This window comes from Scyliorhinus torazame, chromosome 3, assembly GCF_047496885.1.
Source record: "Scyliorhinus torazame isolate Kashiwa2021f chromosome 3, sScyTor2.1, whole genome shotgun sequence".
Lineage (NCBI taxonomy): Eukaryota > Metazoa > Chordata > Chondrichthyes > Carcharhiniformes > Scyliorhinidae > Scyliorhinus > Scyliorhinus torazame.
The window spans coordinates 26,589,250-26,611,556 of record NC_092709.1 but is presented as its reverse complement, the minus strand read 5'-3'; the positions used below and the strand labels follow the sequence as shown (position 1 = coordinate 26,611,556).

Here is a 22,307-nt window from a genome sequence, read left to right as displayed (position 1 = left end):
TGAAATTGAACAAAATGTTTATGAAATAATGTGGTTCTATAACATGTCAGTTCTGGCAGGGTAAGTGAGGAATAGGGAACAAACCTCTTCAGTGTCAAAGTACTGTTGAGCAAAGATTGAAAACTTTCAGAAGATTGGAAGCGATAAGTGTTTGATACAGTATCAGTTCAGGAAATTAGGGCAACATCGGCTAATGCGTGTGTTTGTTCTTGCCTGAAACACACATCTGAAAGGTTCCGAGACTACTGTTCGGTCTGCTATGCAGTTAATGAACCAGAAATTGTTTTGCTGCCACCTACTGGATATAACCTGTTCTGACATTTTTAAATTTGGGTTTAATAAATAACTTGGAATGTGACAAGTTGCTGCAGCTTTCCGATTGCATGGGAAATATTTTTGAAAAAGAGCACACATCAGTTTTGGAAACAAATGGAGAAAAAGGAGATTTTTATAGTGTTAGCAAGTCTTTACTTCTGGCTGTTGAATGTTGCTAGTTATTTTATGCTTTATAATTTTTTGTTGATAAACTAAGATGAATGATTTAGGCACATAATGCAGGGTACCCCATGATTAAGTGGAATAAAAGATGAGGTAAATCAAAAAGCATTGATCAGATGACACCAAGTTTAATTTTTTTTAAAACATGAATATCTTGACAGGTGTCTAGTCTAGAGGTTTGAAAACCTTAAAAAAAAAAAAATGTCCAAGGACTGTTCAGTGCAAGCTATCTGCTCACACGCCATCTGACTAGCAGCTTGAATGTATGCCACCAGAATAAGGAGCAACTGAGGTTGAAAGATTAGGTAATAACTGCACAATGTGAAATTAAATGAAAATCGCTTATTGTCACAAGTAGGCTTCAAGTGAAGTTACTGTGAAAAGCCCCTAGTCGCCACATTCCGGCACCTATTCGGGGAGGCTGGTATGGGAATTGAACAGTGCTGCTGGCCCGCCTTGGTCTGCTTTCAAAGCCAGCGATTTAGCCCTGTGCTAAACCATCCCCTCTTCATAGATACTTGTAGAAATCTTGGGTATTGTCAGAATTACTGAGCTCTGTATTTATGAAAAGGGCACCATAAAGAAAGGTACGAAGAAAAATAACTTGCAAAAGGGTTGTTACTGGTTCAAATTTACTGGTTCAAATTATCAAAAAATGGTGGTAACTCACATTTTGAGCAGGATTCAGCATGATGTGTTGTGCATTTGAAGTATTTTGGGAAGAATGTAACATACCAAAAGGCAAGAAATGGAAATTGGAAGGTCTATCCAAATGTAGATGTGGAGCATGAGTCCCAACGTAATTTCTATTCCGTCACTTAAGGTTTGGCAGCTAGTTAATAATAGTCAGCAACTGTTCACCTGAATCCCCCCCCAACTTCCTATTTCTTCTTTATTTGGATGTTATTTCAGAAGTTCTGATTTTTCCAAGAGGTGTACAAAGGCTGCAGATCTTGTAGCCACAGAATCATTTAAGGGTGAGATACATACGCTGTAGAAAGTCCTTGCAAGTCTGCAAGAATTGGACGAGATAGAATTATGAGCTAACTTAAACCGTCCGAAAGGTTAGAAACCAATAGTATTATTTGCTTCAATAGCTAAAAGTAGTTTGTTTTCTATTGTTAAATTGTCCGTGTATGACTGAAATTGAAGACAACATGGCACAGTATTAAATTTGCAAGAAAAATAATTTGACAGCACTCAGAAGTTAAATATTAAAACATATCAGTTGCATTGTGCATAAATGAAGGAAACTCAATTGCATATATTTCAGTGATGTTATTTGAATTACAAATGGGGGAATTCTCCCTCAGCTACTCATTGCATGCGTTATTTAATGGTTAATGATGAGCATAATTCATATGTAAGAAGTCTTACAACACCAGGTTAAACCAAGACTTTAACTTGGTGTTGTAAGACTTCTTACTGTGCTCACCCCAGTCCAACGCCGGCATCTCCACATCATAATTCATATGAGGGGCCCAGGCACCGAAGTGTAGCCATATGAGTCTATATATACCACTCAAGTTGCTTGAACCCCAAACTAAAATGCATCTTTCCACTCTCTAGAAATGATGGATAATAATGTCACCAGAGTTTTGCCTTGGATACATCATCCAGAGTGTACCAAACATGGGAATGGAGTAAAGTACAGTGGAATTAACAAAGATAATATTCTGTTGTCTTATTCACCAAGAGCAGGGGATGATGCATGCATAAAAGAAGCTGAGAGGATATCTCCTAAATTCTGTTGAATCTGTGGGATGGTGGATAATTGAGGTTCTCATCGTAGTAACTTGTTAAAATAAATTGTTGAATTCATTATATTTCGAAAGACATTCCATTGATTAATCAAGTGATGTCATTGGAGATGATTCACAAGAAAGAACTAAAGAAATTAAGAACAATAATTGAGCTTTGTCATTAGCTGATGTCTGAATGCCCCAGGAACCAAGATGGATTTGATGGGTGTCACAGTTTGAACCTTTTTGCTATTTGGCTTAAAAGGGATTTTGGGTTACAATATCTTCAGTTAAGTTCAGCCCACACTATTTTAACAGCACTTCCAGATATTAATTAGGACCATAAACTGGGACTAGATGTGGCTAACACAGTATTTAAAGCATAGCGTTTCAGTTTGGGAAAGTCTCATGAGTGCACTTTGGAGACATTTCTACTTAATATTGTTAGAATAGCTTCCATTTGTTGAGTTCTGGTTTGCCAAGGAATGTATTGCTGTGATTCTGTGTCAAAGTGGCCGTTTTGATTGGCAGCTCAATCAGCCAATCCTCATGCAGAGTGATGGGGAAGGTGGACAGAGATTATGGTTTTGGCCTTCACACATTCTCACTGCAAAATCTGCAATAGGGTTAGAGTTTAAATCAGAGGGACAGGAACCTCTCTATTTCTCTCTATTTTTCTTTAAGTTAGTTCAGTGAACGCTTGCAAAGGCCTATGTTTCTGTGAATTATTTTTAATGTTACAAGTTGCAACTGGAAACAGTTTTAATTTCGCTGCAGAGCATAATCTGTTCAGTTATGGATTGAATATAAATTATGCAATTGTGCTTGTTTACAATTGGCCCTGTCTCTCTAAATACCCATCTTCCAACAGATGGGAGAATTGCCCTTCAGTGAATGCCAGGCCACAGTACACACAGGATGTGGTCTTGTTATTACAGCCCAGGGTCACGCTCATTTAATCGTATAATTAGATATTGAGCGGTAAAGGTATTCCCCAGTTCCCCAGATCATAGGAATGTGAGGTCCATTTATGGGAGTGATCGATGACACTAAACCCAAGACAATATCTAGTGTAGACCTGAAAGGGGGGTGGGTTGGTTACACTACTTCTTCTTAAGCCCCTTTCATCAGTAAAATATCACTGTTCCTTCCTAGCATTGAAAGATTCATAAAGCATACATTTTAGAAATATGCCAATAACAGATGAACAGGAGAAATCGCAAAATACAATGGATGTAACTATTGTTTTGCTTCCCTTCACAGGCTTGTGTTTTTTGATCAAAAAGGGTCCTTAAAAGAAGTTCAGAGAATTAAAGACATATATGGTACACTGCAGGAAGAATTGAAGGTAACTGGGGACATAAATCAAAGACTTGTTCATCTAAACTGTTCCAATGTCAGTAGCAGCTCTGAGGTTGACTGTAAATGCTGAAGCTTTTAGTTGTCTGAATGTTTTCCAATATATTGGTAATTTGTTTGAAATTATATTATTCCTTTTACAATGTGCTATGTATTTAAAATATATCCAGAGTTTACCAGATATAAATATCCTCTTTGAATTCAGTGTTCAATATGAATTGTATAGTGATTAGAATGTATTCCTTCAGTGTATAAAAGAGATGTTCAATCTATCTCTGTCTTTCCCAATCTTTTAATATGCACTCACCACGCCAAGACCTTTCTGTATCCGAATATGGTTTAAGATAGAAGGAGAAGAGTGATATCAGTCGCATTGCTCAGAGCTAGTTGTTACTTGGTGTGATTCAAGCACATCGGCATACACCAAAAAAAATCAATGTGAAAAATATGCAAATGATAGCTCCCTGAAGACTAAGAAACAGGAGTGTGAGCTATTCAACCACTCGAGCCTCTTGCCCCACTCAGATCATGGCTGATTTCAATCTGATTTCCATCCAGCTGCCTGGTTCCATATATTTTTGTAGTTGAGAGCGCCACACCTCAAATCACCCTCTGTTTTTAAAAAATGCTTCCTAGGGCAGCACGGTGGCGCAGTGGTTAGCATTGCTGCCTCACGGCGCCAAGGTCCCAGGCTCTATCCCGGCTCTGGGTCACTGTTCGTGTGGAGTTTGCACATTCGCCCCCACAACCCAAAGATGTGCAGGATAGATGGATTGGCCACACTAAATTGCCCCTTAATTGGAAAAAAAATGAATTGGGTACTCTAAATTTAAAAAAAAATTGTTTCCTAACTTCTCTCCTAAATGTCCTGGCTCTGATTTTAAAGATATTTTTTAAATTTTTAACGTGCCCAATTCTTTTTTTTTTTACAATTAAGGGGCAATTTAGCGTGGCCAATCCACCTACCCTGCACATCTTTGTATTGTGGGGGTGAGATCCACGCAGACATGGGGAGGCCGGGAACGAACCCGGGTCTTCGGCACCGTGAGGGAGCCGTGCTAACCACTGCATCATCATGCCGCCCCTCTGATTTTAAAGATATATCCTCTTGTCTTGGACTCCCTCCTTAGCCCCACAGATGAGGACATTTCAAGGTTTTCTCCCTGGGCCACGCTGGGTTAACCAACTGTGGCAGTGGTTGAGGTGCTCCCCTTGACCTCATTTACCTCCGTGTAGGAGGAAAGATTGGTTAGGGTGGGTGGGAGACAGGGGTGTGAAATAAATAACATCCCTCTATCAAAAGGTGACAAGGTAGGAGTAAAGCAATTCTCAACAACAATAGAGAAAATAAATCAATTGAGAAATAAGCTTTCTGCAGATCCCTTACAAAGAACCTGCTGTACTCTTCAGAATCACTTTTCTAACTTTGCTGTGGTGCTTAGCAATCTTGGATATCTAGGCATGGCAGGACAGAAAATAGAAAACAGTGTGAGATCACTAATTCACTACCTCTTTCTTTGAAGTGACTTCCCACTTTAGGGTGAACACTTCTGCTTTCTACTGGATATCATGACAGGAAATAGGTTGGGAGAAGTGGTCAGGAACTAACATGATGGATCCGGGCCTGCTCTGTTCAACCAACATTGTAAAACTAGGTGATAGGGAAAATCAGGAACATTACACTTAACTCCTGCCAGCCACCTATAAGCTGACAATGTGGGAACATCTGCCCGCTCCGTAAACCAGGAAAGAAAACTGATTAAAATGTAGCTGCTGAATTTACTTGGTTACTCCAATGGACAGCACAGTGGTGAGCACTGCTACCTCACTGTGCCACAGACCCGGGTTCGATACAGGCCTTGGGTGACTGTGTGGAGTTGTACTTTCTCCCCATGTCTACGTGGGTTTCCTTCCACAGTCCAAAGATGTGCTGGTTAGTTGGGGATATGGGGGGGGAGGGCCTAGGTAGGGTGTACTTGGTGTCGGTGCGGACTCGATGGGCTGAATGGCCTTCTGCACTAGGGATTCTGTGGACTTCCATCATAAATCCAGTGGCACAACCAGAAACTCCCCTTCAATCAGCATACACCTCTAATTGCTCTAATTAAGAGGGACTGCTGGTCTTAAGTTCCTACTTCCTGGGTGGTAAAATCATTTGTATATGCTTGTACCCAGCACCCATATCAGATGAGATGGGCCAGGCACAAGAGTTATCATGTGTGCAACACCAGGGACAAATCCAGTTAGAGCTGAGAAGATGTAAAATCATTTTTTTTAGGACGAGGACTGAAGTGTTTCTGAGGAGGAGGGAGATACCATTCGGAGCAGCTAGGCACTGGCAATGCTGCCTCTAAGCACATCAGTCAGCGCCAACCACCATGCCTCTAATTTATAATCCTATCTGTGTGTCTCTCTTCCTCCAAGATGTCCCCCCCCATCTCTGTCTGACAACATTGCGTCCAAAATTGCCCTTAGTGTTGGGTGGGGTTGCTGGGTTATGGGGATAGGGTGGAGGTGTGGACCTTGGGTAGGGTGCTCTTTCCAAGAGCCGGTGCAGACTCGATGGGCCGAATGGCCTCCTGCACTGTAAATTCTATGATCTATGAACATGTGCTGTCCAATGCCCAGCAACTACTCATAGTGGAATAGATATCAGATCGTGGAGGGGTTTCCCTCTTAACTGCCAATTCCTATCGGGTCACTGCTGGGCAGCAATGGATTGTGCAATTCTGGCGCAATAGCTGGGATTGTAGTCTGGGGATATAAAAAATAGACATTAGTAAAAAATTTCCCAATCTAAAAAAGGGGCCTCAATAAGTAATTATTACCCGACCTGAATCAATCATAATTTTTTGGAGTCCATGATGAGCATATGGCGAACAAAAAGCACAAGATGATTCTGCAGTTTAAATATTTGACCATTACTCAGTTAGATTTGTAATTGCTACATGTCACTACTCACAAAACCAGTGTGGAAAACTTTTTTAAAAACTTCCATCAGCTAGTATGAAGTTATTTTCACTCTGTTCATTAAATGCTAACCATGTGTTCTTTGATTCTCTTCACCCTGGCACCTCGCCAGCAGTTTTCATTCTTCTTGTGTTACACCTTATCCCCTTCCCTCTCCATTTGTTTGCCCGTGGCCCCTCCACCTTTACTGCTCTCCCTGTCTCCATCTACATTCACCCCAAGTAGCACTGTATAATTGCAAGTTCTTGAGGGAATTGCACAATCTTTTTTTTTACACTTTTTGCATTTTATTTTGCAATCACAGTATATTCTGTGCATGGGGCTTAACAAAATACAGTAAGATTGATTTTCATTGGTTAAATTTTGAAATGAAGGCAGCTTCGCAAGCAGGAATAAAATGATGTCTAAATTGCATTTTGTTCAAATTGTTAAATCTCAGTTTATTATCACGCATAGATTCCATTGTTTAATACATGAAAATGAAATGAAAATCGCTTATTGTCACAAGTAGGCTTCAAGTGAAGTTACTGTGAAAAGCCCCTAGTCGCCATATTCCAGCGCTTGTTCGGGGAGGCTGGTACGGGAATTGAACCGTGCTGCTGGCCTGCCTTGGTCTGCTTTAAAAGCCAGCGATTTAGCCCAGTGTGCTAAACCATCCCCTCTTCATAGATAAAAGATTGTAATTATTTTTAATGGTTCACTGCCCTAAATATATGAGCTGTGTGTCTTGTAACTTTTGGTTTTCCTGTGTAGTCTCGTGTTCCATTGCTTGAAGCTAACTGATCGTTAATTGTTACCCCTATTGTAAATATACCATTTTAGAATTCATTCCATCATGATACTGGAAAATAATTGGTGCGTCGGACACAGTAATTCCATCAAATAATTCAGTTGAACATCAAACGTTTCAAGTTTCTTCCATGAATGTATTTGCTTTTTAAATAGCTTATTCTCAGTCAGTATTGAATCATTGGACATTCTGTTGTCTCAGTTTGTTGGAAGCATAAACTGTTTTGCGTTAGGATGTAGATTTTTGGTTGTCATTTTCTTCATTTCCTCCACTCTTCAAAATCTGGTGAAGTACCAGCATCATCTGTTCAGATCGATAGGGTGCCCAGCAGACGTGAACAGAATTCCACACGTGTCGGTGTAATTCACCGTGGGCTGCAGGAGCCCACCTTTTAGTGACCATTCTTAAACTGGGATTGATGAAAGGCTGGGAGCAGATTTTCAGGTCACTGCACTTGTCAGGTTCACCAGCAAGATTGTGAGCAATCTTGAACAAGAACTAAGGGGGAGGTGGGAAGAATTTCTTACGCAGTGCATTATGTTTGGACATGTACTGCCTGAAAGGGCGGAGGAAGTAAATTCAATATCAACTTGGAAAGGAAATTGGACGTGTACTGGAAAATGAAAAATTTGAAGGCTATGGGGATATAGGTGTGTGAGGCAAATTAGACAACTCTTTCAAAGAGCTGGCATGGACACAATGGACCGAATGCAAAATTCTGATTCCATATCTCTTTTTGCTGATATAGAGAAGTGAAAACGGTATGTTAAATTAGCTGGAGGCCTATCAACCCTATGCGGGCATGGTCTTAATTCATAATGGGCATCCAAAACTGAACACAGTACTTAAGCTGTTCTAGCTATACCAAAAAATCATTTTGTGAAAATTTACAGTTTACTATTATACTGTTTTTATTTATAAAATCCAAGTGCTCTTGCTTTTTGATCACTTTATCCAACTGGGCATGTATTTGCAGGAAATTTGTATTTGAACCTCTGGATCTCCCTATTTATCCACAGTCATTCCATTGAGTGTATCCTCCCAAGTTTTTCCTCCTACCTTGTCCATATTAAATTGCAACTTCCGTCTATCTGCCAATTCCATGAAACATACCAATATGTTTGTTGTCTTGAAGTCCCTTACAGCCATCCTTCATTTTTGCCAAACCACCCACTTGTCTGTTGCCCACAGTTATTTTAATAGAACATTTCTAATGGTTTTTTGCCTATTCAGTATCTATATAGATTTTATCCACATTTCTGATTAGTTCTTGTTAATCAAATGACCATAATGTATTATTGCACACATGGCTAGGTAGAACCAATGTCCTCCTTTCCTGCTCCCAGACACTCCGCCTGTCTATATCACTCTAGCCAAAGTTCTCTACCTCCCAAACCTTACACAACAGAACACATCTCATTGCTGGGATCATTTCTATAGCTATTGAATGTTTGGAACACTAATTTTGCCTCCAGATCTCCCTTAATGCTGAGCAGGAAATTAAAGAGTGCCAGACGTATAGAGAAAGGGATGGACTTTAACAGACAAAAATGATAAAGAGCCGAGTATAAGCGGAGAGATAATTACATACCAATCAGAGCCAGTAAGAAAGAGACTCTGACACCAATCTCTTCACCACTCGTGAGATATACCAATGTTTGTAGGGTCTGATTGAGCACGGTAGCACAGAGGTTAGCACTGTTGCTTCACAGCACCAGGGACCCGAGTTCGATTCCCAGCTTGTGTCACTCTGTGGGGAGTCAGCACGTTCTCCCCGTGTCTGCATGGGTTGTTTCTGGGTGCTCCAGTTTTCTCCCACAAGTCCCGAAAGACGTGCTTGTTAGGTGAATTGGACATTCTGAATTCTCCTCAGTGTACCCAAACAGGCGCCGGAGAGTGGCGACTAGGGGATTTTCACAGTAACTTCATTGCAGTGTTAATGTAAGCCTACATGTGACACTAATAAAGATTATTGCATTTGAAATGGTACTTTTGCTTTACGTACACATATTTTTCAAGAACTTTCAACATGTACAGATACATTTTTTCATTTCATTTCTTTATCTCACCTTATCGTAGGTTGCTTGTTTAAAGGTAGAAGAAAGTGAGCGCTCAGTGGAATGTTTGCTAACTGATGTACAACGACTCAGGGAAATGGTATCTGAGAAGAAAAGGCTGTGCACACCAATTCCAGGTAGGAACTGTCAGTACTGGGATAAATATTCTAGCGCATTCTACTTTTTAAAATAGAATTCGAAGTGTAGAATTAGAAATTAACGTAATGACGAACCCTGGTGGTTTCGAAAATAGTCCAGCTTATGAGGAGAATCTGGTAGCGGAATCAAGGTAGTGTGGAATATTGTTTTTCCAGAACAGGGGTAAGTAAGACCGTGTATCCGGGTTATAGCTCCAGCACTAGATTTTCATGTAAGAAAAATAACCAGTATTGAACATACCCAACAAACAAGTCTCGCAGGAGAAACGGAGTTAACTGTTCAAATCTAATATGACTCCTTGAGAATTGAAGGAGGGTAGAAATGTGATGGATCTAATGCTGACATGTGGGGAAGAACAAAAAGAGAAGGCCTGGGTTAGGGTAGACAGCAGGAGAAATTAAATGACAAAGGTGCTGTGCAACAAAAGGCAACGGGGAGTGGTAATGGCGGGGCCGGTTTAGCTCTGTTGGCCAGACAGCTGGTTTGTGATTCAGAGCGAGGCCAACAGCGTGGGTTCAATTCACATACTGGCTGCGGTTATTCTCAACCTTGCCCCTCGCCTGAGGTAAGGTGACCTTCCGGCTAAATCAATACCAGTCAACTTTTCCCCTCAAAGGGGAAAGCAGTCTGTGGTCATCTGGGACTGGCAGATTTTCTTGCTTGTGAAGAAACAAAGCATTTGTTCAGAGTGAGTGCGAGTGCCAGAATAATAAACAAATTCTATCCACAACCAAAAAAACATGAAAAACAAGATTCAAACTGGCACTTGGCAGAAAAAACAGAATCAAAATGTGGGATAGGACGTTCGCTAGGTTGATTCCAGAGTTGAGGGGTTTGTCATATGAAGAGAGATTGAACAGTTTAGGCCAAAACTCTCAAGAGTTTAGAAGAATGTGGGGAGATCACATTTTTACGGGATGTGGGCATCGCTAGTTAGACCAGCGTTTATTGCCCATCCATAGTTGTCCTTCAGAAGGTGGTGGTGAGTTGCCTTCTTGAACCGCTGCAGTCGTTGAGGTGTAGGTACACCTGTGCTGTTAGGGAGGGAGCTCCAGGATGTTGCCCCAGCAACAGTGAATGAGCCGCAATATATTTCCAAGTCAGGGTGGTGAGTGACTTGTAGGGGAACCTCCAGGTGGTGTGGCTCCCAGGTATCTGCTGCTCTTGTCCTTCTAGATGGTAGTGGTCATGGCTTTGGAAGGTGCTGTCTAAGGAACCTTGCTGAGTTCCTGCAGTGCATATTGAAGATGGTATACACGACTCCCACTGTTTGTCGGTGGTGGAGGGAAGGGGGAACAATCATTAGGGAGAGTGTTCCATTACATTCCTGACTTGTGCCTTGTAGGTGGGCAGGCTTTGCCGGGTCAGGAGGTGAGTTACTCACCGTAGGATTCCTAGCCTTTGACTTGCCCTGGTAGCCACAGCATTAATGTGGCTAGTCCAGCTCAGTTTATGATCAATGGTAACACCCTAGGATGTTGATTGTGGGGAATTCAGAGATGGTAATGTCATGGGGGGGGGGGGGGGGGTTAAATCCTCTCTTGTAGGAGATGGTCATTGCCTGGCACTTGTGGGGCATGAATGTGACTTGCCACTTGTCAGCCTAAGCCTGGATATTGTCCAGGTCTTGCTGCATTTGGACATGGACTGTTTCATTATCTGAGGAGTCGTGATGGGTGCTGAACATTGTGCAGTCATCCGCAAACATCCCAACTTCTGACCTTATGATGGAAGGGAGGTCATTGATGAAGCAGCTGAAGATGGTTGGGCCCAGGAGACTACCATGAGGAACTCCTGCTATGAAGTCCTGGAGCTGAGATGATTGACCTCCAGCCACCACAGCCATCTTCCTTTGTGCCAGGTAGGGCTCCAACCAGTGGAGAGTTTTTCCCCTGATTCCCATTGACTCCAGTTTAGCTCGAGATCCTTGACACCATATTCGGTCAAATGCTGTCAAGGGTAGTCATTCTCACCTCACCTCTGGCATTCAGCTCTTTTATCCCAAATTGAGGTATACAAGATGATAAACGGTACGGATAAAATTGACGTGGAGCAGGTGCTTCCTCTTGTGGGGCATTCTAGAACGAAGTCATAGTTTTAGGATAAGAGGTAGCAAATTTAAAACAGACTTGAGGAGAAACTACTTCTCCCAAAAGGTTGTGAATCTGTGGAATTCATGCCCCAGAGGGTGGTGGATGCTGGGACAGTGAATAAACTTAAGGAGTTAGACAGATTTTTAATTGGTAATGAGTTGAAGGGTTACGGAGAACGGGCAGGACGGTGGAGTTGAGGCCAGGATGAGATCTGCTTGTGTTGAAAATGTAGAAGTTAATGAGAATAAATAGGAACATACGAGCACAGGAATTAGGAACAGAAGTCGGCAATTCAGCCCTTTGAGCCTGCTCCGCCATTCAATCAGATCATGGCTAATCTCTTCCTGGTCTCCACCTTCCTGCCTGTTCCCCTAATCACGTTAATCCGTTGTCTCCGTCTTGAAAATATTTAATGATTCAGTCTCTACCGCACTATGGGGCAGCGAGTTCCACCCTCTGTGAGAGGTAGTTTCTCATCATCTTAGTTTTATATCTACCACCTCTCAATCTATATCTGTGACCTCTTGTTCTAGATTGCCCCACAAGGGGGACATTTGGTCTATGTTTATGTTATCAATCCCTCTTGGTATTTTATAGGCCTCGATTAGATCCCCTCTCATTATACTCCAGCGAGTATAAGCCCAAACTGTTTAATCCCATCTCAGATGTTATACCCTCCAATGCCACCACATTCTTCCTCAAAGGAGACCAAAACTGGACATATTCCTCCAGATGTGGTCTCATCAATACCCTATACAATTGCAACTTTTCTCTCCTTTTATACTCCAGTCCTTTTGTAATAAACGCTAATATTTCATTTGCCTTTTTGATTACATGGTGTACATGCATTCTGACTTTCTGCGATTCATGAACAAAGACACCCAGATCCCTCTGCCCAGACGCCTTTTGAATCTGCTTTCCATTTAAATAATAATTTGCCTTTCTATTTTTTCGGCTAAAATAGATAACTTCCCCCTACCCACATTAAGCTCCACCTGCAAAATTTTGGTCCATTCTTCTAGCCTATCTGTATCCGTCTGTAAACTCTATCTCCTCTTCACTGTCTGCTTTCCCACCTAGTTTAGTATCATCCGCAAATTTTGCTGTGTTACACTCTGTCCCTGCTTGCAGATCATTTACATGGATTGTAAACAGTTGAAGTCCGAGGACTGACGTCTGTGGCACCCCGCTAGTTACAGTTCGCCAGCCAGAGAAGGGCTCATTTATCCTGACCCTCGTTTTCTGTCATTCAGCCAATCCTCAGTCCAATCTAGTACTCTACCCCCTAATTCCCTGCGATCTCACCTGGATCAGTCTTTTATGCAGCGCCTTGTCAAACGCCTTCTGATAGTCTACATATATCACATCCCATTATCCACCTTGCTGGTTACATTCTCAAAGAACTTGAGCAGAACCATGCTGGCAATAGTGGATTGAGCTTTGTCTTTCCAAATGTTCATATCCTCAATGATTGATTCCAGCAAATTCCCCACCAGAGATCAAGCTAACCGGTCTATTGTTTCCCACTTTTTGCCTCTCTCCTTTTCTGAATAAGGAAGTCACATTAGCGTCTTACCAATCCACCAGGACCCTTCCAGAATTCAGGGAATTTTGAAATATCATAACCAATGCATCCACTATCTCTGCTGCCACCTCCTTTGATACCCTAGGCCATCAGGTGCTGGAGACCTAACTGCCTTTAATCCCATTAGTTTATTCAATACCTTTTCTCTAGTGATGGTTATTGCACCAAGTTCCCATGCGCTCACTGCAGTTTTTGGAAAATCTTTATTTTCTTCTACCGTGAAGAAAATAGTGCAGCTTTTCACATGAGCTGCTCGTGAAGATATTGTAGGATATAGGATGGTCATGGATCATACTTGATAATGGATTTACCCATTATTTGTAATGAAGTGGAAATATATTAACCCGATAGAAGTAGATTTGGTTCCCATATGCAGTAGCTTAACTGGTCTAAGACATTGTAGCATTGGGGCTACTACTGTTAATTCATCAAACCCAAACTAAGGGAAGCATTAAGTAAGGCATTACCCTGGATTGCTATTCAACAAACTCTAGGAAATGAGGTTGGACTTAGTTCTAATGGTTCAATACAGTAAAATGACTTGCCAATGAACAGGAAAAAAGTATCTAAAATGGTGATAATGTACCTAGAATAATGTTTGGCCTGAGTTGGGGCTTTCATTACATTACAATAGTGATTACAGTAGTGAACTCGCCAACATTGAGGGCATTTAAAAGTTTATTGGATAAACATATGGATGATAATGGCATAGTGCAGGTTAGATGGCTTTTGTTTCGGTGCAACATCGTGGGCCGAAGGGCCTGTACTGCGCTGTATTGTTCTATGTTCTATTATGTTTCAAAAGTGCTTCACTGGCTGTGGAGCATTTTGGGATGTCCTAAGGTTAGAAAGGCATATGTGAATCGTCTTCATTATTATTGTAATATAATTACTTTCTAATTTAGTCTCCCTATTTGGAATTGCACACAATTTATTACAGACCATTAGTATAAGTACCATTGGGCAAATATTTTCCCTGTCCATTTATAAATGAGAAAAATTGATGCAATAACAGGTGGCTCCCAAACTGTTTTTTCCATAGTCCTATAACTAGCATCTTTTTCCCCCCCTCTTTTTAAATACAGGAGAGAAAAAGAATCATGACCTGATAGAAAAGAATGTCCACTTGTGTCAGGCTTTGAAGAAAGCTTTCCCGAACTCAAAACTTTTACAGTCTATGTCAATTACAAGAGATGGTCAAGTTCTGCCAGTTCAATATCACAATGAAGACACCAGGATGAGCATAAAAGACACTCCCACTCAGGTCTCAACAAAAAGCATCCATATATCACCCTCAGAGAGGGCTAATGCATCCGGGATTACCTGTAAACGGAAGGCAAAAAACTGTCTTAATCGCCTAACTCAGGGTAAGAAACGGAGAACAGTTTGGCCAAAGGCCAGGAGATCAATAACTAGAGACAGCGAGAGCAGTGAAAGTGATTCAGTGAACAGACTGACTGGGTCAGAGAATGAAGGGGATGTGCTGGATCAGTACAGTAATGACATAGCGCCTTCAGCTTCACCAACATTCTGATCGTTACAAACACTGGGACCTGAACTACAATAAAGCAATCCCAACTCAAGAAATGCCGTATCTTTTTCAACACAGATATTGAAAAGGATGTTTGCCTTTTCTGGTGGAAAGCACAATTGCGACTTGGGGAAGAGAGGAAAGTACTGTTTTTTGTATAGTGATTTCTTCACGTTGAGATATTTGACAGCTATATTGGAGGCAGAAACAATTTTTATTTTTGCAGAACCAATGCACCCATGATGAGGTTAAGAAATGGTTGGAATACTGCCTTTTCACTATTAGTGCCTGGAATTAAATCTCTCCTAGCCGTAGCTTTTGAAAAGCAGATTTTTTTGTTTACTCCTTTTCTCTGCTCCCTTACTTTGGCCCCCAGCTTGAGTACTGTGAACTCAGTAAGCTTCTCAATAAACGTCTACAATGGAGCGCCCTGCTGAGTGGTCATCTCAGAACAGTGGGTAATGTCAATGCTCAAGCAGTGGGGACACACAGAACGTTAGTACTTCACCCTTGCTGCCAATTAACGTTCAAGTACGCATGGATAAAAACTAAGTTACAAATTGGAAGAACTAACAAATATATGCAAACCGAATAACATTTTTAAAAAGTCTGCAGGGCTAGAATGTGAAAAATCACAATATTTTTGATGGGAAGAAAAGCTTTTACAATATCTACTACATCTTCAAACAACTTAATCTCAGGCTAATTTTAAAATGTAAAACTGGCCATAATTTGATACTGGCTTGATATTTCTTTCAAAAGCAATAAGAATGGCTGTTAATGGAAGACGGTGCTTTGAAGTTAAATTTAGATGTTATTAATGCGAGTGAAGCTCACTGCTGATGCATCCCAAGGTGCTTCACAAGTGTAATCTAAACACAAATCATCAGCAGCCAAAGAAAATGATCAGAGCTGAACAAAAGCAGGACGGAAGAAGTAGGTTTTAAGGAGCTTCTTATAGAGTGAGCTAATCTTGAAGATATTAAGGGAGAGAATTTCAGAGCTTGGGGCCTAGATGGTGGAAGACACAGCTGCCAATAGTGGGGGCAAATGAAAGGGTGGATGAACAAAATGCTAGATTTGGAAGACCGTCATTCTCTGGGGCTTTGAGTGCCAGAGGAGATTGCAAGAGAGGGTTTTGAGCATGAGGATATGGGATCAGAAACTCAGTTCAGCTTAAATAGGACAAAGGTTACAAACAGTTTGGTTCAGCAGTGGTCTGGAAGAAGGAGAAATCTGCAGCCAGTCAACAGAATTCAGTCTTCTCAGATAGAAGGAATTTGCTTCACCTGGGACTGGATGTCAGACTAGAAGTTTGACAATGCAGACAGTGGTGGGTTTTTTAACGTGGTGAGATAACGCTGGGTATCTCCAGCATAGATGTGCAGTCTGACATGTTTTGATGGCATCAAGCTACATCCAGCACTATTCAACAGAGCATAGGCTGTCACTGTCCCATGAATCAGGTACAGGGAAAGAACATAAAGAATAAGACTGAACATTTATAAAGAATATTTGTGAGATTGCTGAATGGGCAGCTGTATCAGATAGAGATATTTGAAGTTAACCGTTACCCCCTGCTATTTGTACATGGGACAGACAATTACAGGAATTCAATCTTGTTTGTTCTCTATACCACTAGATTATAATTGGTTTATACCCCAAATCCATTTGGGTATCCTAAAAATCTCTCCATCTCACTCTTGAATTTTAATTTACCCTACAGCCAGAGTCTTTTAGGGGGAGACTATTTTAAATTTCCACTACCTCTGTGCAAATGCACTTCCTGCTTTCCCTCCTGAATAATCCAACTCTAATTTTAAAATTGGATCCTCTTGTGCTTTGGGCTTACTCTCCTGGAAGAAATAGCTTCTCTGCATTGATTGTATTGAATCCTTTAATCGTTTAACTTCTAATAAATCACCTCTCAGCCTTCTAAACGCAAGGGAATTTAAGCCAAATGTGTGCAAGCTGTCCTAATTTAAACCTGGTACCATTCTGCTGTATCCACCGCAAGACTGAAATATTCCAAAAGAGTAGTCCCAGAAACTGAATACAGTACTCCATAATGGTTCAAACAATGGCCCTTCACAGCTGCTGCGTCACCTTTGAAATCAAACCCTTGAGATAAAGGGCAAAATATTAGTGGCGTTTATCGATTAAAATCTAATACAAAAGTACAAAAAGCAGTGATGCATATGTGGACATCTAACTTGCTCCTTGTTGCTCACTGTTTAGAAAATATTCCCATTTGGCATTCTTGGATCCAAAATAGACGGCCTTAAAATTTCCACATTGAACTGCAGCTTCCATAGTTTTGCCCACTACCTTATTTACGATTATGGCTTCCTACTCCCATCTGCAAAATTACTGTGCTTGTTAACCTTGTCATCTACAAACATGGATGTACAATTCACTATTCCATCATCTAAGTCATTGTTACATACACATATGTGGTGAAAAGCTGAGGTCCTGCTACAGATCCATGGGAAATGACACTTGTCATATCCCAACCAATTAACAAGCACCAGATAGCTTTGGCAGTCACATTTTCTGTCAAACTTTTAATTAATGCTGAAGAGGGTGTAGCCAGGCTAGCATATTCAGAGACATTATCTGCGCATGCCCTGAACCCAAGTACTTTGGGAAGCAATCTGGCCTGTCAAAGCATCAACATGTCAAGCTCGCTAATTTGTCTGCTAGTTCTGTGTACAGAATGTTACCCAAGATTTAGGCTGCAAAAAGAAATAAAAATGCCACTGCTATCGGTGCCAAGTACAGTGGACTCACTGGAATCATAAACAGGTTCCCTACAGCAAAATACCTTGCAGAAGGAGGGTCTTGTTTTGGAGCACATTGTTTGGGGAATAAATTTAAAGTACCCAATTCTTTTCCCTGATCCTGGGTCCTTGGCGTCGTGAAACAGCAGTGCTAACCACTGCGCCACTGTGCTGCAGTATTGGGAGCACATTAATTGATCCGTAACTGCAGGAAAGAATTGCCCACCTGTAATTATTTTCTTCATGTCAGGCCATATCAGCCCCACCTCCATGTTCACCCTGATCTTGAAACATGTGAAACTATAAGTGTACATAACCATGTCATCAATGTGCCCTCCTGTAAAACTGTTGAAAATATACTGCTGTATCAATGTAAGACCAGTGTGCAATTTTTATCCTTTGCAAAAACAAATAAACATTTATACTTTGGCTGTTACATGTTTAATCATTTTGACTCTACTGTGACTGGTAGCCCCCACCCCAATCCTTAATATTCCCAAGCACCCAATTCCACCACAATGTCCTGATGGTGAAATCTACATCCATACTTGTATTCAGATAGCTCATGAGTAATTCAAATCTACTCCTTTATCTCTAAGCTTCATCGATATAGTTTTTGAAAGTCCCATGCTTTTGGAAAAATATTTACATGGGAAACGTCTTGCATTTATTTACTCTAATGAGAACTGTACGAGTCCTTTTTAGCATATTTTAGCAAATTTAGCATACCCAATTCTTTTTCTTCCAATTAAGGGGCAATTTAGCGTGGCCAATCCACCTACCTCGCACATCTTTGGGTTGTGAGGGTGAGACACATGCAGACACTGGGAGAATGTACAAACTTCACACGGACAGTGACCCAGGGCTGGCATTGAACCTGGGTGCTTGGCCCGTAAAGCAGCAGTGCTAACCACTGCTGTGCAAGTTCTTCCTGTTTATTTCCTTTGTTCCCAGTTCTTTTATTAATTTTGATCCATGGACCCATAATCTGAATGAGCCTTTCAGCAGATGATCCAAGCTGAAGCAGCCTGTTTGTTTGGAGAGGAGGGGCAGACTCATCGCCGAGCGAATCTTAGGAACCGGTTTTGGAGGAAATTGGTTTGATTGGTTGGCAACCAGTGGGTTGGCCAGGGACCGTGCTCTGCCTGAGAATAATCTGCGATTGGTTCCTGCCAGGTGTTTTTTTCGCAGAGGCCTCTAGCCCATCGAAGAGGAGGAGCTGTGTTTTCTTCTCTCTGCTGCCAATTGCCTGCTGTCTTTGTGAGTCTGCAATGAAGATCATTGCAAGCTGAAGGAAAAGAAGGTACCCAATCTGAAGTCTAACTGTGATAAAGAAACTAACTGGAAAACATCCATTTAAATTAAAGATCCTTTTACCTTGTTTATTTCCCCTCTGTCTGTGTGCATAGAGAATGGGGAGGATGGATAGGAGAGGGGGTTTGAGAATCAGTAGACCGCCATTGTATTTTTTGCCTATTTAATAATTACTTAATAAAAGATTACTTGTGTTTAAATTTACAAACCTGGTGACAAGTCTAGTTTCAGATAAACAAAATTTGACATTCATAGCTTAGTTTCAGTTTTTTTTCTTGGAACTTGAATTCCTGGCAGATCTATCTAAGCTACATAACCTATTTTTAAAAATTCATTTATGGGATATGGACGTTGCTGGTTAGGCCAGCATTTATTGCCCATCCCTAGTTTCTCTTTAGGTGTGGTGAGTTGCCTTGAACCGCTGCTGTCCTTAAGATGCAGGTACACCCATTGTGCTGTTGGGGAAGGAGTTTCAAGATTTTGACCCAGTGACTGAAGGATCAGCAATATATTTCCAAGTCAGGGTTGCGAGTGACTTGGAGGGGAACCTCCAGGTGGTGGTGTTCTCAGGTATCTGTTGCTCTTGTCCTTCTAGATGGAAGTGGTTGTGGGTTTGGAAGATGCTGACTAAGGAACCTTGGTGAGTTACTGCAGTGCATCTTGTAGATGGTACACATGGCTGCCACTGTTCGTCGGTGGTGGAGGGTTTGAATGTTTGTGCAAGGGGTAGCAATCAAGCGGGGCTACTTTGTCCTGGATGGTGTTGAGCTTCTGGAGTGTTGTTGGAGCTGCACTCATCCAGGCAAGTGTACTAGGTGCTGATTTTATAAGCAGGCTAATTAACCCAATCATTTAAATACTCATTCATGAACTACAGATTATTTATTTTTACTATGTCAATTGGTTGATTTACAAAAATCTCAATGTCTACAAGTTTACTTCAAAAGGACTGAGAAGGTACAGTAAGTCATTCAGTAAGTGGATGGGAGGATGTTACAAAGGGACGCAAATGGATGGCAAGCAACCTGGCAGGGGGAGTTCGCTATGAGGTTACTTTGGTTCTGAGAAAGCAGAATATTTTCTAAATGGTGACAAGGTTAGGAGCTGTGAAGGGGCAACGGTGTCCGTGTACACAAATAATTAAAGTTAAACATGCAGTATCGAGGCTTCTATTCCTTGAACTCATTGAGTGTTTAAAATGATTAAGGGGTTTGATAGTTGTTTCCAGAATGTCAGTGCATAATTTTAAAATTAAAACTGGGCCATTTAGAAGTGTAATCAGGAAACACTTTTTTCACAAACAAGTCGGTGGAAATCTGGAAGCTGAAGGCCCAAGAAGACAGATTAATTTTTGTTATTGAGGATATCAAGGGTATGGAGTAAAGCTGGTAAATGGAGTTGCGGTACTTATCATTCATGGTCTTAACAGAATTGAATAACAGGCTTGAATGGCAAGTCACTACCAATTTGGATCGACTTGCTAGCCAAGCTTTATAGCAAGCAACGAGCTGGGGTTAGAGTTACCCCTCAAAACGGTTCAGTCAAACAGTCGACAGGGGTGTGTCCTCACTATATTTGTTCAACATGCTAGCAGAAACGGTTATGAGACACTTGGGACTTACGGTGACATGTTGAGTAGTCGCACATCAAGTGGCTCTCCTCCTACGAACCCGAAAATAGCTCTTTTACCCAAACTAGCCTGTTAAAACAGGGAAAAAAGTATCCCTCACCCTAACTAATAATAGTACGAAAAAGGATGCCGAACAACAGCAACTCCAGAGGCCACAAAGAGACGGGAAAGGGGAGAAGCAAGTGGCAGGCGTACGAGGCGATGAAATGCCAGCCACGCAAGATTGAGAAAGACCAGCAAACCACACACTTGAGTCACCCCCGTCACCAGAGAGCGGATGGAGATGTTCCTCTCCAGGGAACTAAGAGAATATAGGCAGGCGACAAAGACTGATATCCAGGCTGCGGTCAGAGTGGCAACCATGCAGATGGCCCTGGACAAGGTAGAGAGGCAACTGGAGGCTCAGGGGAACACCATAAAAGAATTAGAAAAAAATGTTAACAGACGAGAGCGACTGGATTGCTGGCCTGGAGACAGAAATAGCGAGCTTGATCGCGATGCAGGTGAATGAAGGGGAAGATAGAGAACCGGTCACGGCACCAGAAATTAAGAATAATGGGCCTGTCAGAAGGGATCGAAGGCAGGGACCTCACTGACTAGATGGCCCAGATGCAGGGACCTCTGGTGGGAAGGGGCAGGCTAATTAACCCAATCATTTAAATATTCATGCACTACAGATTACTTATTTTTACTGTGTCAATTGGTTGATTTACAAAAATCTGTCCTCAAGTTTACCTCAAAAGGACGGAGGTGTCCTGGACGGGTACCTGTAGTCCTTGTAAACATGCACGGTCCCTACTGGGATAACACTGTTTATTAAAAAGACCATGGCGGAAATCCCTGACGTCGACACGCACTAACTGATCATGGGGGGGACTGCAACTGTGTACAGGACCCACAGACAGGTCGAACCCCAAAACAGGGAAGACCTCTAATATGGCAATAAAATGTGGCATATTCATGGAGCAGATGGGGGCAGGCGACTCATGGCAGTTCACCCACCCAGGGGAGAAGGAGTTCTCCTTATCCCAGGTACATACCGTATACACACGGATCAACTTCTTTGTAGTGGGAAAATTGGTGTTTCTAGGGCTAGTAAGAACGGAATACTCTGCAATCGTTATCTTCGACCACGCTCCACATTACATGGATGTGAGATTGGTGACGGGCTGTACCTAGCGCCCGCCCGTACCTAGCGGCCGCCCCCATTGAGGTTGGGCACGGCCCTCCTGGCCGATAAGGCTTGCTGCGAGAAAATATCACAAGCTATGGATGAGTATGTTACTAATAAACTGGAAAGATGAGGTCTCACCCTCCACGATCTGGGAGGCGCTGAAGTCTGTGATCTGGGGTGAAATTATTGCTTACGAAGCACGAAGAGAGAGGGAAGGGAGGGTGGCTAGGCAATAGCTAGTTGATTCCATACTGGAGGTAGTCCAGCAATACTCCAAGCCACTGACTGTAGAAGCTACTGGTGGAGAGAAGGAAGTTACAATTGGACTCTGACCTGCTCTCCACGAGGAGAGCAGTGCACCAACTTCACCAGGCACGTGGGACCCCATATGAACATGGAGGCGAGGCCAGCCGCCTGCTAGCCCCCCCCAGCTGAGCAAGCATCCACAAGGAAAACAGCACAAGTTAGAGTCAACAGAGGCAAACTAGTAGCGGAGCCGGAAAAGGTCACCGATGCCTTCTACTGGGGGCTGTACCCCTCTGAGCTCTCCGCATGGGACTGGGGGATGCTCATTCTAGTTATAGGGGAGTGTAGGAAACAGGGACTGGAAGCACCATTGGAACTG

At 42.0% G+C, this 22,307-nt stretch overlaps 1 protein-coding gene across 1 annotated transcript in view; it reads left to right on the top strand.

Moving 5' to 3' along the window:
- abraxas1 (abraxas 1, BRCA1 A complex subunit) overlaps positions 1-18,000 on the top strand; it is a 31,970-nt gene extending 13,970 nt beyond the window's left edge. Inside the window, exons 7-9 of the mRNA XM_072495454.1 lie at positions 3,504-3,588; positions 9,439-9,553; positions 14,339-18,000. Of these exons, the coding sequence (XP_072351555.1) occupies positions 3,504-3,588; positions 9,439-9,553; positions 14,339-14,787 (649 nt within the window). The 3' untranslated portion in view covers positions 14,788-18,000. The remainder of the gene's footprint in view (positions 1-3,503; positions 3,589-9,438; positions 9,554-14,338) is intronic.
- Positions 18,001-22,307: the final 4,307 nt, after the last annotated feature.